At 38.3% G+C, this 15,765-nt stretch overlaps 1 protein-coding gene and 1 pseudogene across 2 annotated transcripts in view; both read left to right on the top strand.

The window, feature by feature from the left end:
• Positions 1-15,765, top strand: part of KLHL2 (kelch like family member 2) — a 110,668-nt gene that overhangs the window by 70,735 nt on the left and 24,168 nt on the right. For both annotated transcript variants that reach the window (XM_039249954.1, XM_039249955.1), the window contains one exon: positions 14,070-14,179. In XM_039249954.1, the coding sequence (XP_039105885.1) occupies positions 14,070-14,179 (110 nt within the window). The remainder of the gene's footprint in view (positions 1-14,069; positions 14,180-15,765) is intronic.
• LOC120243723 lies at positions 7,677-8,718 on the top strand (annotated as a pseudogene).

A 15,765-nucleotide genomic window follows, 5' to 3' on the forward strand; every position in this document is an offset into this window, starting at 1 on the left:
TTTTCAGTCTGCAGTAGCTGTTAATAAATACCTTACCCTGTTGAGGTGCAGCAAGCTGAAAAAGAATTCATTGGGTGAAAAGAAAAAAATTCTTTATCTTGGCTTTATGACAAGTATTAGGCTTGTATTAGCCTAATACCACAAATTCAAAGGTGTGAGGGATTTAGTTGATATTATATTCAATAACAGTATTGTAACTATGTCTAGAAAGACATAAGGTGATTATCTCATTCTGTTCTTCCCGGGTCAGACTATATCTATGAAGTTGAGTTCATTTTCAGGTTACATATTTTGAGAGAGACTGAAGACCCCAAATGATATTATACAAGGACTGCTTGAAAGACTTATGAATTTAGAGACCTTGGGAGGGATATTTGGGAGACTATAATGCTCTGTAAATGTTTGAAGGAATTTCATGAGCAAGAGAGTAATTTCATTCCGTGGAGGGCAGAGTTAGCATCAGTGCTATAGAATAAGAGCGAGAAAGATTTTAGTGCAACATAAAGCAGAACTTCCGCTTACAGTAAATGTTCAAAAATGGTATGATTGTCTTGATGTCTGTTGATGTCTGTAAACTATACCAGATATCCACTGAATATGAAAATTTTAGAGGTTACCCTGACATAATAAAATTGTGTCTGGGGACTTTTCAGATCCCGTATCCCGCTGAATCTTAGAATTTTCTATGGCATTACAGAGAAAGAATCAACAGGATTTGCAAAACAGTTTATTTTCAGGTTTAAAGAGAGGAAGGGAATATAGAAGGGGGAAAAGGGTATAGAGCTTCATATTTGCAAGATGAAAAAGTTTTGGAGGTCTGTTTCACAACAATCTGAGTATACTTTATACTACTGAACTGTATACTTAAACACAGTTAACAATGCTAAATTTTATGTTATAAGTCTTACCACATAAAGAGAGAAAAAGGAGTGAGGACTCAACTGAGATTTCATTTAGCCTTGGAATTGGTGTGGATAGGAGAGCCAGTAAGACACAAAAGGAGTACAGGAGGGCAAGCAGGTGTCTGGAGGAAGGTACTGACCCCGTTTCAAGTGTAGGTGGGTCTTGGTCTTGATTGCTTGAGGGAGAATGAGCAGTGAAATGCACTATCAATTATAGAAGTTCTTCCACCGGGCAAGTTTATGCAATAAGCAAAGACAGCAGGCTAGTGGAAGACCTTGATTTATTTTGAGGAGATAATCAGACCTAGCCAGAGAATCTTTGCCAAGAATCCAGCCAAGGGGAAGAAAAATGCACAATGATGAAAAATTAAGACAGTACAGCTCAAAGCAGGCCATGGTAAGTGGCCTAAAGTGGTGAATAAAGTGAGGGTTTTAGAGGGACTGCTTGTGTGTATTGCTGGGTACACAGCTGGGGGTGGATCTGTCTGTTTAAAAGAGCCATTATGCTTAACCAGATCATGTGGAGACTAACAGATAGCTGGAATTCAAAATACTGAGTTTTGGGAGAGAGGTTGGATCTGGGAGCAACCATACTGGAGTGCTAGTTAAAGATAACTGGGACACACAAATGTGGATGAGATACTTAAGGGATAAGAAGGAGAAGATGAAAAGAGGGATCAGGACAGTCAAGACCATGAGTAGTACCCAGTTTTAGGGAGCTGACAGAGACAGACTGAGTGATCAGAAAGATTAGAGGGGCGCCTGGCTGGCTCAGTTGGTAGAGCATGTGACTCTTGATCTTGGGCTTCAGAGTTCAGGCTTGAAGTCACATGTTGGATGTTGAGATTACTTAAAAAAAAAAAAAATGTTTAAAAATTTTTTGGGGGGCGCCTGGGTGGCTTAGTCGGTTAAGCGTCTGACTTTCACTTAGGTCATGATCTCACGGCTTGTGGGTTTGAGCCCCGCGTCGGGCTCTGTGCTGACTGCCAGCTCAGAGCCTGGAGCCTGTTTCGGAGTCTGTCACTCCCTCTTTCTCTGACCCTCCCCTGCTTACGCTGTCTCTTTCTCTCTCCTAGAAATAAATAAAACATTAAAAAAAAAATTAAAAAATTTTTTTTGAAAAAAGTATTAATAGAATCCAAACTGGGAGAGAGTGACCTTAGGGTTAAACACTGTGCAGGGGTTGAGAAGTTTTAACCACAAGAAAAAGGATTTCCAAAGAACAAATTCAGGGGAAGGGTGGGCCAAAGGCTGTGTTACAACAGATAAAGATGTGGGTGTTAATCAAAATACAGAGGTTTCATTATTAAGATCTGCCCTAAAGAAGTTTGGTATAAAGGCCAGCAAAGTGGGGCAGTGGCCCAGGATGGGGAGGGAAGCCATTGTTTTTTCTCTTACTTAGGACAGCATTTGTCCACTGAAGTCAAGACAGTAAAATACATTGTCTATAGCAATACTTTTCTTTCCCATTGGGGATGGAAACTATTTGGGCCTAGTTTGGAAATATTTTGTTATTTTTTCTTTGTGTTTAGAATTTTAATCATTAATCTTTTTATATGATTAAAAACATTTTTTTAAGTTTATTTTGGAAGAGAGAGAAAGCAGAAGCCGAGGAGGGGCAGAGAGAGAGAGAGAGAGAGAGAGAGAGAATCTCAGTCAGGCTCCACACTGTCAGTGCCGAGACTGATGGAGGGCTCGAACCCACACACTGTGGGATCATGCTCAGAGCTGAAATCAAGAGTTGGGTGCTTAACCAACTGAGCCACCCAGGTGCCCCTAAAACATTTTTTTTTAAATCATGGTGGCATAAGACATCCCTTGTTTTTGCCCCACCACCCTCAACAACAAATATTCTGTATCTATCCATGAACAAAGTGCCTTTGTGGGAGCTGTAGGATTCAACACCATACACCAAGGAATCTGGTGGGAGTCTTGCCCACCTGTGTGTTGAATAATAGGCAGACAGACCACTGTCCCAGCTATGGACCCTGAAATGACCCATGAACCAGTTCTAGCTCCTCTTGACTGAAGTCTGGGAGCCACTGGAAAACACCTAGACAGTTACCTATGGACAAGAGAGCCTTTGTAGAAGTCCAGATTTCCAGAGGTTAAGGTACAGCACTTTATTAAAGAGAGAGAGAGAGAGAAGAAAGAAAGAAAGAAAGAAAGAAAGAAAAAAACCCAAAACATTTGGACACATTAGAGTGGATCAGAACAGTTTGACTTTACCCACATCACACCTTCCCCAAGGTGGTATAGCCCAGGGCCAAGAGAGATCTTTCTCAGTCTATAATTCTTTTAGTGGGGAAAAGAGAGAGTGTGAAAGTTAGCACCCACATTTCCCAACTGTGTAAATGCTGCTAAAAGTACTTGTTTCTCTTTGGCCCCAGTACTAAATCTGGAATTCCAGGATTGGGAGGCAGAAGTCTGAGAGAGTGACACATTGAACTCTGAGGACATAAAGAGGACACGTCCCTTACTGCATGGTGTACTCCACCAAGAAGCCTGCCCACTAGCTGCTGGGAAAGCCCCACTCATGGATCCCCCTCAACAGGCCCATGGGCACCCCCATTCCCTGTGTGCTGTGCCATCCACCCCCACCGTGTGGCCAGCTTTCTGTTTGTTCTTTTGTGGGAAGTAGCGAGAGTGAGCTTTGGAAGATGACAAATAAGCATATGCAGCAGGCCCAAATCTGTGAGCTAGGGAGAGACCACAAACTTCAGCTGTAGCACCACCTTTGAGAAAACAAAAGAGAAGCTGTCAGGACTCAACTTGTTGTTTTGTAGGATGAAGATAGGCCTATAAGCTTAGGATCTCTTCCACAAAAGGGGGCAAGAAGCTTGGAGCAGAGGTATCCATAGAAAGTCTAAGAAATTCTCAGAATCTCTAGCAGGGCTGAAGGAAGGCATTACTCCAGTAAAGACTGGAGGAGATGACTGTTACTTCAGATGCAGAGACAGCAGCACACAACCCCAAGAAACATGAAAAATCAAGCTAATGTGACATCACCAAAAGATTATAGCAGTCTTCCCATAACCAAACTCAAAAACAATGAGATCTGTGATTTTCCTGGTAAAAAATTCAAAGTAGCTGTTTTAAGAAAACTCAGTGAGCTATAAGAAAACACAGATAATTCAGTGATTTCAGGAAAACAATACATGAATAAAATGAGAAGTTTAACAAAAAGAAATCATAAAAGAAAAGAAAATCAAGTTTTGGACCTGAAGAATTAAGAATTTAATGAATGAAATGAAAAATGCAGTGGAGAGCAACAACAGACTTGATCAAGCAGAAGGAAGAATCCATGAGATTGAAGACAGAAGGTTTGAAATTATCCAGTCTGAGGAGAATAAGGGAAAAAGATTGCAAGAATGCATGTTCTATGAGATACCATCAAAAGGAACAACCCCTGATTCACTTGAGGTCTAGAAGGAGAAGAAAGGGAGAAGGGGCAGAAGGTTTATTTAAAGAAATAATGACTGAGAACTACCCAAATCTGGATGAAGATTTGGATATCTAAGTTCATGAAGCTTTTGTAGGACATCAAACACAATCAACTTAAAGAAATTTTCTTTAAGACACATTATAATAAAATAGTCAATAGTCAAAGACAATGAGATAATCTTAAAAGCAACAAAAGAAGAAAAAAAAACCTACAAGGGAGCTCCCATAAGGCTATCAGGGAGATTTCCTAGCAAGAATTTTATGGGCTAGGAGAGAGTGGGATGATCTATTCAAGGTCCTGGAAGAAAAACAAAACAAAACAAAACAACCCCTGCCAACCAAATATACTTTTTTTTAAAAAATATTTTTATTTATTTCTAGGAGAGAGAGAGACAGCGTGAGCAGGGGAGGGTCAGAGAGAGAGGGAGATACAGACTCTGAAATAGGCTCCAGGCTCTGAGCTGGCAGTCAGCACAGAGTCCGATGCGGGGCTCGAACCCACGAACCGCGAGATCATAACCTAAGCGAAAGTCGGACGCTTAACCGACTAAGCCACCCAGGCGCCCCCCAACAAATATACTTTATTTAGCAAAATTATCCTTCAGAAACGTAGGAGAAATACTTTCCCAGATAAAAAAAAAAAAAGCTAAGGTAATTCACCATCACTAGACTTGCCTTAAATGCTGAGAGGGGCGCCTGGGTGGCTCAGTCGATTGAGTGTCCGACTTTGGCTCAGGTCGTGATCTTGCAGTTTGTGGGTTTGAGCCCTGCATCAGGCTCTGTGCTGACAGCTTGGAGCCTGGAGCCTGCTTCAGATTCTGTGTCTCCCTCTCTCTCTTTGCCCACCCTACCCCCCCACCCCACCACTTGTGCTCTCTCTCTCACTCTCAAAAATAAACTTAAAAAAAAAAAAAAAGAAAAAAATGCTGTGAGGAGTTCTTCAAGCTGAAATGAAATGATACTAATTATTAGTAACATGAAAATATGCAACACATTGGTAAAGGCAAGTATTAGCCAAATTAAAAATAAACTATAGCTACCATAATTTATTTGTGAAATATGCAGTATAAAAAGAGGTAAATTATGATATCAAAAACTATGAAATATTGGAGAGAGTAAAGGAGAGTTTTTGTATGAGATTAAAGTTAAGTTGTTATCAGTGTTAAATAGACATATCTCTAAGGAGTTTTATGTGAGTCATGGTAACCACAAAACAAAAACCTACAGTATGTACACAAAAGATAAAGAGAATGAATCCTTCAACAGTTCAAAAGAAGGAAGTGAGATGAAAGAAAGGAACAAAGGAAATAAAAAAGAGCCTGAAAACAGTTAATAAGATGGAATTAGTAAAGTCTTATCAATAATTACTGTAAATGGATTGAACTCTCTGATCGAAAGACATACAGTGGCTGGATGGATTAAAAAAACAAAACCCTACTCTATAGTGACTACCAGAGACTCACTTTAGCTTTAAGGCCTCAGAGCGAAGAGATGGAAAAAGATATTCCATGCAATTGGAAACCAAAGGAGAGCAAATGTAGCTATACTGATAATCATACAAAATAGAATTGAGCCAAAAATGGTTAAGTAGAGACAGTATAACTGGGGTTCCTGGGTGGCTCAGCTGGTTAATTGTCTGACTCTTGATTTTGGCTCAGGTCATGGTCTTACCATTTGTGAGATTGAACCCCATGTCAGACTGCACAGACAGTGCGGAGCCTGCTTGGGATTATCTTTCTCCCTCTCTCTCTCTGCCCCTTCCCTGCTCATGCATGTGTGTGTGCTTGCACTTTGTCTCTCTGAAAATAATTGGGGGAAAAAAAAAAGATATAACAAATAGGGACACCTGGCTGGCTCAGTGGGAAGAGCATGCAACTCTTGATCTTGGGGTTGTGAATTTGGGCTCCACATTGGGTGTAGAGATTACTTAAAAAAAACCAAAATCTTTAAAAATATGATAAAACAATTATAAGTATATATGACCCAATATTGGAGTGTCCAAATATATTAAGAAATACTAAGAGATATGAAAGGAGAAATAGATAACAATAAAATAATAGTAGGAGACTTCAGTATCCACTTTCAAAAATGGATAGATCACTTAGAGTATCAACAAGGAAACATTGGATGTGAACCATACTTTTGACCACGTGAATCTAGAAGACATATAGAACATTTCATCCAACAACAGCAGAACATACATTGTTCTCAGGCACACACAGAATGTTCTCCAGGATAGATCATATGATAAGTCACAAAACAAGTCTAAGTAAATTTAAGATTAAAATCATACTGGGTATTTTTTCTGACCACAGTGGTATAAAACTAGAAATCATACCACTAGGAAACTAGAAAATCACAAATGTATGGAAATTAAACAACATACCCCTCAACAAACAGTGGGTCAAAGAAGAAATCAAAAGGGAAATATAAAAACAAACAAAAACAAACAAAACAAAAAAGCATACAAAAACAAACCTGACCAAAATCTATGGGATGCTGCAAGAACAATTCTAAGAGGGAAGTTTACAGTGATAAAGGCCTGTTAGGAAAAAAGATCTAAAATAAGTAACCAATTTTACACCTCAAGGGACTAGAAAAAGAACAAACCAAACCGAATGTTAGCAGAAAGGAAGGAAATGACAAAAGTAAAAGTAGAAAAAAATGAAATAGAGAACCAGAAGAACAGTAGAAAATGTCAGTGAAAATAAGAGCTGGTTTTTTTGCAAAGATAAAATTGAGAAACCTTTTAGCTAGACTAAAAAAAGGGAGACTTGAGTAATTAAATCAGAAATGAAAAAGGAGACATTACAGGTTATATCACAGAACTACAAAGGATCATTGAGACTAGTAAGAATACATATCCAGAAGAAATGGATAAATTTCTAGAAACATGCAGTCTACCAACACTGACTGATGAAGAAATAGAAAATCTGAACAGATCAATAGCAAGTAAGGAGATTGAATCAGTAATCAAAAACTCCCCGAAAGATAAGTTCATGACCATATGGCTTCATTGATGAATGCTATCAAACATTTAAAGAATTAACACTAATCCTCCAATTCTTTCAAAACATAGAAGAGGAAGGAATACTCCCAAACTCATTATGCAAGGCCAGGGTTAAAACTCTGATACCAAAGCCAGTGGTATTATTCCACAAATAGGAAAACAATCCTAAAAATTTTATGGAATCACAAAGGACTCCAAATAGCTAAAGCAGTCTTTCTTAAGAAAGAACAGCCCCCTTCCACACGGTCATGCAGTGTTAGTACCCATGCCTGGAATCAGGCATAACCTTAGCCGTGCCCTCCGCCTGCCACCTCAGGACCATGGACCCCCACAAAGTGAGCAAGCTTCAGACCTTTGTGAAAATATGGAAGCAGGATCCAAGAGTTCTGCACATTGAGGAAATGTGCTTCCCATAAGTGTGTGGAGCACCTGCTACTCAAAACTAAATGAGAAGACAATATCAAGGAAGAAAAACCAGTAAGAAGGCAGAGGAAAATAAAGACAGATGAACCATCAAGTGAGGAAAATGATCTAGAAATTGACAATGATGTTGTAATTGAAGCAGATACTGATGCCCCTCAAGAAATGGGAGATGATAATATAGAGATAACAGGAAATGATGGATCAAGCAAATGATAGAACAGTGGCTGCCATTGATGCCCTAAATGATGGTGAACTACAGAAAGCCATTGACTTGTTCACAGATGCCATCAAGCTGAATCCTCACTTGGTCATCCTGTATGCCAAGAGAGCCCGTGACCTCATCAAATTACAGAAGCCAAATGCTGTCATCCCAGACTGTGATAGAGCTATTGAAATAAACCCTGATTCAGCTCAGCCTTACAAGTGGTGAGGGAAAGCACCACAGACTTCTGGGCTATATGATCTTGCCCTACTTGTAAACTAGATTATGATGAAGATGCTGGTGCAATGCTGAAAGAAGTTCAACCGAGGGCCCAGAAAATTGCTGAATATTGAAGAAAGTATGTGAAAGCTGGAAGAGCAAGCGACCAAAGAAAGAATAGAAAGGGTTAAGAAAGCTCTAGAAGAACATAAGAGAGCCCAGAGGAACGAAGAAGCCAGAGGACAATCAGGAAGGAGCTCATTGTGGCTCTTTCCCAGGTGTCTTTCCTCAGAATGCCTGGTAATTGTCCTCAAGGAATGCTTTGAATGGCAGGAATGCCTGGGATCAGTGAAATTCTCAGTGACCCAGAGGTTCTGGAAGCCATGCAGTATCCAGAAGTGATGGTGGCCTTCCAGGATGTGGCCCGGAACCCAGCAAATATGTCAGGATGTCAGAGCAACCCAAAAGTTATGAATCTCATCGGTAAATCGTCAGCCAACTTTGGAGGTCAAGCATAATACCTTCCTGACAAAGAAAGCCCTTGCTGAAGGAAAAGCAACTTAGATCACCTAGTGGATGCCACAATAATACAAACTTTGGAGGAGAAGGAGTCAGTGTACCTCTGACCTTCTCATGGAGAAAGTTGGGGTGCTGTAAAGATAATCCCTACCCTTCTGCCCCACATGCAGCTGAAACATTTTCCAGTGTTTTGCCATTAGGGTGTTTGTTTAGATAATGGTTTCCTACTGGGAATTACAAACTTTAAACACTTTTTAAACCTTAAAAATATTTAAAGACATGTTAAAAGGGTTTGTTAATCCCTGTATTTTTCTTTACTAATCATCTCCGTTTTTTTCCCTTTGGATTAATTGGGCAAGGAAGATACTTCAGTATGGAAGATTTGTTGCTCAGTTTGAGTGAAATAGAGGTTTATTAGCAGAAGGCAAATATAACATTTTAATAAATGCAGTTTGAGTTGGATGTATGGTTACTGAGGCATTTTGACGTGTCTTTTTTAAGTGCTTTATTTTTTAAACATGATTTATTTTGATAAAACCATTGGGACCGCCAGTATTGCAGTAGGACCTGGGTAGGGACCTGAAGTACTGGGCAGGGCAGCAGCCACCTCGTTCCTTCTATATAGCGTGCACCTTGTACAGATGCATTTACGCTTACACTGTGGTCAAGGGAGGATTTTTATAATGCTGCAGTAGAGTTGGATTACTTAGTTGTGTTCTTGTCTGATACAGAAAATGTTTTGCCTCGTTAACACGCAGTGGGATACTTTTCTTTTTATATGTCTGTGTTTAAAATGACCTTTCCTTGTCAGAAAATGCCCATCTCTTCGTGTACTTTCTACTTGTTTTCACCACCCCCATCCTGCCCCCATCCCACCCTTACTCTTTTGTGCTAAAGGTAGTCCTTTTTTAACTGGCATCATCACTGCTATCACCATTCACAGCATAATTATGCAAGCGTATGTAATGCTGGGTTTAATTTAATATATAATACACATAGTGATTATGTAAGGAAATACCCATAGCAGCTGTAATTTCTTACTTGGCCAAGAGATTTCATACTTAAGTGTTAGGTTTCCACTTCAGTGAAATATTACTGTATCAAAAGATGTTGGAAAGAGGGATTCCCTTTGGTATTTAGTCTTCTACTCAGGAAGTATCTTTTATTGTTAGAGTTCAGCTTACATTATTCATCTTCATATTTTGGAGAGCATGAGGTTTGAATTCATTGATCTACGTAGAAGGGAACCAAACTTCTTGGTCCAGCATGAATTATAAAATTGATGAGTTCCATGGTTCTTCAGTGTGCAGTTGATGGTATTATGAGTCATTGTGCTCCTGTTCATCTCTTAAACTCTACACCGTATTTCCATCTCTCCTGTTTCTCCCTCGTTCTCCTACAAGGATAAAGAAATGATAGATTTTCTGTTGTACATTTCAACTCTTGCATTTATTAAGTCCAGGCACTGTACCAGGAACTGCTAAGTTTCTACGTATCTTCCAATTTAAAGTGCTGGTGTTTAAAAACAGTTTTAAGGGATGAAACCCTCTGTACTTTGCTTATTTGAAGAAATAATGATAGGAGCAGTGAAGAAAATTCCATGGAGTACATTTCTGAAATAGCACATTTCTGAAGTCATAAGTAAGTTGATTCAGGTTCTCACCCTTTGCTGTGCACAAGCAGATAGAAATGCATCTGTTATACAAGTGAGAAAAGGCTGTATGCTAACTGAACTTGTTTTTTAAACCTTTTAAAAATACTCAGCATATAAATTTGCATTTGATCTTGCCAGTGTTTTTTGTTGTTGATGTTGTTAATGTGTGTTCTCTCTAAAAATTTCTAATGTGTGCTGTGAATAACTCAAGACCAGTTCCTTTTGGGGTTCCTTATTTAATTTGCTTAATTATATATTACTTAAGTATATTCTAGCATTGCAGATATTACCACAAATGGGTAAAAGTAAAATTTGTGGTCTTCTGAAAATGTGTTCTGTGCTTTTAAGTTCCACAAATACAAAGTACCCTCATTTTCATAGAAACTCAGTATCATTTCTAAACCAGAAATGTTTTTTCTTATGCTAACAATGCTGTAAGAAGAAAAAGTAAAGGAGTTTTTTTCTGCTTAAAAATACATAGTTATTGGATTTCTAGCTACATTAAAATTAAACTATGGTTTCAAACTGGGAAAAAAAACAAAAATGGAAGCATCACACTTTCTGATTTCAAATTATATTACAAAAGTATAATAATCAAAAGAGGGTGGTATTGGCATAAGGTCCTGGCCTGTGGGCCAATGGAACAGAATTGATAGCCCCAAAGTAGTAACATGGTCAATTAATCTATGACAAAGGACACATTGGTGAAAAGATAGTCTTTTTGGTAAGTGGTGCTGGGAAAACTGGACAGTGACATGCAAAAGAATGAAACTGGAATTGTATTAAGCCATACACAAAAGTAAACTCAAAATGGATTAAAGAACTAAATGTAAGGCCTGAAACCGTAAAACTCCTAAAAGGAAACATAAGCAATAATCTCTTTGACATCAGCTTTCACAATGTTTTTCTGGATATATCTTCTCAGGAAAGGGGAAACAAAAGCAGAAATTAACTAATGGAACTACATCAAACTAAAAATTTTTATGAGAGAAACCATTAAGAAAAAAAGAATGAAAAGGCAACCTACTGAATGGGAGAGATGTTGGCAAATAATATATTCTGTAAAGGGTTAATATCAAAAACATAAAGAACTCATGGGTGCCTGGGGTTTCAGTCAGTTAAATGTCTGACTCTTGACTTCAGCTCAGGTCATGATCTCACAGTTCATGAGTTCGAGCCCCATGTCAGGCTCTGTACTGACAGTGTGGAGCCTACTTGGGATTCTCTCTCTTCCTCTCTGTCTGCCCCTCCCCTGCTTGCATCATGCTTTCTCTCTCTCTCTCAAAGTAAATAAACTTAAAAAAAAAACAAAAAAAACCTCCTGCAACTTTGTAACTAAAAAACAAATAATCTGTTTTAAAAATGGACAGAGGACGTGAATAGGCAATTTTCCAAAGAAGGCATACAGATAGCCGACAGACACATTAAAAGGTGCTCAGCATCACTAGTCATTAGGGAAATACAAATCAAAACCATGATGAGATATCATCTCATACCAGCCACAATGACTAGTATCAAAAAGACAAGAAATCAAAGACAAGTGTTGGTAAGGATGTGGAGAAAAGTGGTTTTGAGTGCACACTGGTGGGAATGTAAATTGTTGCAACCACTGAGGAAAGCAGTAAGGAGGTTTCTCAAAAAATTAAAGATAGAAATGTTATTTGATCCAGTAATTCCATTGCTGGGTATTTACCTAAAGAAAACAAAACCACCAGTTTGAAAAGATATATGTAACCTTCGGTTTATTGTGGCAAAACAAAACTGTATGTCCCCTTACGTTTATTGCAGCATTATTTACAATATCCAAGATATGGAAGCAGCCCAAGTATCTGTTGGTAGATGAATGGATAAAGAATAAGTAATATAGGTATGCAATGAATGTGATTCAGCCATGGAAAAGAATGAAATCTTGCCATTTGCAACAACATGGATGGACCTTTCTCAGAGAAAGACAAATACCATATGATTTCACTTAAATACAGAATCTAAAAAACACAACATCCACACATATAAACCTGGAAACAGTCTCTTGAATACAGAGAAAAAAGTGGTGGTTGCCAGAGGGTAAAAAGATAGATGGATGGGTGAAATAGTTGAAGGGGATTAAGAGGTACAAACCTGCGTTACGAAATAAGTGTCACGGGGATGAAAAGTTCAGCATAGGGAATATACTCAATAACAGGGTAGTAACTGTATGATGACAGATGGTAACTACACTTACCTTGTTGAGTACTGCATAATGTATAGTAATTGTTGAATCACTGTGTTATACACCTGAAACTAATATTAACATTGTCAAATACAATAAAAAATAAATAAGATAAACATATTCCAACAGAAAAAAATTGTGTCAGTTAGATTTTTGTAAATCCACATCATTTTATAATTATCCTAGAGCTGCTTGTCATTTTTAAAGTGATTTTGTGAGGAATCTTTTGTAAAGTGAATAGTTATGGAATTTATGTAAATGCAGTTTTTGAAGTGTTTCTGAGAGGGAAGCCAACTAATCCTTTCTGTGGTATGTTGAAATACATTTAAAATAAGTCTCTATTTCACCTAAGGAAGCCTTTTAACAAAATTACTATTAGAATATGATTAATTGTGAAGACCTAGAAAATACCTAGGTTTACTTTAGAATTTAGGGATTACAATACAGTTAAGAGCTAAATTATTAAATCCTTACTCTCTACCATACACACTGCTAGGTGCTTTATAAACTTTAGTCCATTTAATCCTCACGGCGGTCTTATTATGTAAGGTATTCTTGTTCTCAGTTTTATAGATGAAGAAACCAAGGCTTAGAGAAATGAAGTAACTCACCCAAGGCTTTCCAAGCTAGTACTTGACAGAGCTGGTATTTCACCTTGGTGTGTCTGACTCCAAAGTGCCACATTTCCTTGTGAGCTCATGTTTGATAAAGGAGAGCTGTTTTTGCAGGAAAGGTTACTTTGTCAATGACTGATTTTTAAAGTTGTAAACTCATTGATTATACTAATAGATTTTTTTGCACCCTTTGGAGAAGTGGGTATATTTTATCTCTGAAATCAAAGAAAGGCTTTTTTTAGTATTTTAAGAATTACTAATTTTACTGGTTTCTGGAAAGGGGTTGAGAGTTTAAAATAGTGTGATTTCTTTCCCAGATAAACTACCATAGAATTCAGAGCTATCTATATTATAAATCAATTCTGTTTTTTAAATGATGATCATATATTCAGACTGGCCTTTAAAATTTCTTTGTTTAAAGTTTTCAAGTGAAGCAGGCTTCCCTCCTTCCTCCATTATGTTCTGGAACCCTCTAATGTTTTACATTATATATTCAAATGTGTGAATATATAATACAATGTATTTTTTCTGATTTATGTAATCAAAAGGTTTTATTGATTTTAAAACTGATAGTCTTATTAGTGTATAAGGAATACATGTTTAAAATACCACCATGTAAAACACAAGTGATTCAGCTGAGTATGTGATAAGGCAGACTTTCTACTTGTGCTTCTGCTTTGTTATTCAAGTAGAGACTATTTCCCCAGGTGAGTTTGTTTGGGCTTTGTTAGCTCTTGCTTTGAGGAAGTACAGTTGTTTTTCTCACAAACAACTTGGGTTAGATTTAGAAAAACCTCTTCTTTTTTTAAGCAGCTTGAAGCTGGATAATGGAATGTTGGTGTTAATGGATTTTTATTTTTAACCTCCAAACAGAACAGCATTTTGCAGATGTTGTCCTTAGTGAAGAATTTCTCAATCTTGGCATTGAACAAGTCTGCAGCCTAATCTCAAGTGACAAACTTACCATTTCCTCAGAAGAGAAGGTAAGGAAATTTTTTCCCCTGGTATATAGCCATGTAATATTTTTCCTTTATTTCACGTTGTTTTGTAACTTTGTAATCCTATATGTGTAGTGATAGCCAGTGATCTTTGATCTGGAAGGTATTAAAACTCAGCTAGTTGACTTGTTGATTATCTATGCAAATTGGTGTGTTTCTTCACTCCATAGGGGGTTCCCTAAGTTGGTAGACATTAGAGTTTTATTCTTGACTCCCATAGCAAGCTTGCACACATTAAACTGAAATAAGCCCTTATGGGTGTTGGGTTTCTTCCCACAGCTAGATGCCTATAAAAATTGTGATCTAAATACAATATTTCTCAGACCAAAGTAATTTCACCATGATGTGTGTTGGAGGAAGTTACCAAGGCTAACAAAGTTTTGCTTATTCTAGACTGAACATTCTTGACCATACTCTTTAGGTTGATCTCCTTCTACTTATACTCCACCCCACCCAGTGCTTCCCTCCTCCCTTCCAGACTGCTGTGCAGCTGCTTTGTCTGGTTGTAGCCTCACATCTCTCCACATTTGAGCTGCCTGTGTTAGCCACCTGTACCTTTCCTATTGACGGAGAAAGAGTCTTCTCTTAGTGGGTTTTATTCTTTGGGTAGGTGTTGTATCCTGTGGGAATCACAGCACAAAAGCTTGTGAAAACACTGACTTTGAAGGAAGTGAAACTTTTTTTCTTTCGATGCTTTGCATTTAAAAGGTTTTTTTTAAGTTTATTTATTTATTTTGAGAGAGAGAGAGAGAGTGAACGCACTAACAGGGGAGGGGCAGAGAGAGAGGAAAAGAGAGAATCCCAAGCAGACTCCTCACTGTCAGAGCAGACCCTGATGCAGGGCTCGAACTCACGAACCACGAGATCATTACCTGAGCCGAAATCAGGAGTCAGATGTTTAACTGACTGAGCCAACTAGGTGCCCCCTTTGATGCTTTGCATTTAAGGTATGAAATTTAGCATTATTCCTCAAGGATATTCGTCCCGCCTGGGCATAAAAAGACCTATATACTAATACTTACCATATGAAAAACCATGCGGGAAATGGTTGTTATGTGTATAATCTTAGCACTTTAGAAATACTGAGGAGAGGCCCCTGGGTGGCTCAGTTGGTTAAGCATCGGACTTCAGCTCAGGTCATGATCTCATGGTTCCTGGGTCTGAGCCCCGCGTCAGGCTCTGTGTTAACAGCTCAGAGTCTGGAGACGTCTGCTTCAGTTTCTGTGTCTCCCTCTCACTCTGCCCCTCCCCCATTCATGTTTTGTCTCTTGAAAATAAATAAATGTTAAAAAAAAAAAATGGAGAGAAGAGGAAGACATCACTATTCATGTTTAACGGACACATATTGAGTGCCTACTTTGTACCAGACACTGCCACAGAGTCCCAAATATGAAAAAATTAACAAAACAGAGTTCTTTACTCCCACTAGAGGGACAACCAGTGAGGTAAATAGATGATTAAGGAATGCTGTCGAGGGTACTGTACATTGCCTCATTCCTGGGGTGGGTATGGCAGTTGGGCTTGTTCTCAAAGGTATGATTGAAGTTTTAAAAAATGTTTATGACTTTTCC

Source organism: Hyaena hyaena, unplaced genomic scaffold, assembly GCF_003009895.1.
Source record: "Hyaena hyaena isolate Hyena2069 unplaced genomic scaffold, ASM300989v1 scaffold_356, whole genome shotgun sequence".
Taxonomy (NCBI): Eukaryota; Metazoa; Chordata; class Mammalia; order Carnivora; family Hyaenidae; genus Hyaena; species Hyaena hyaena.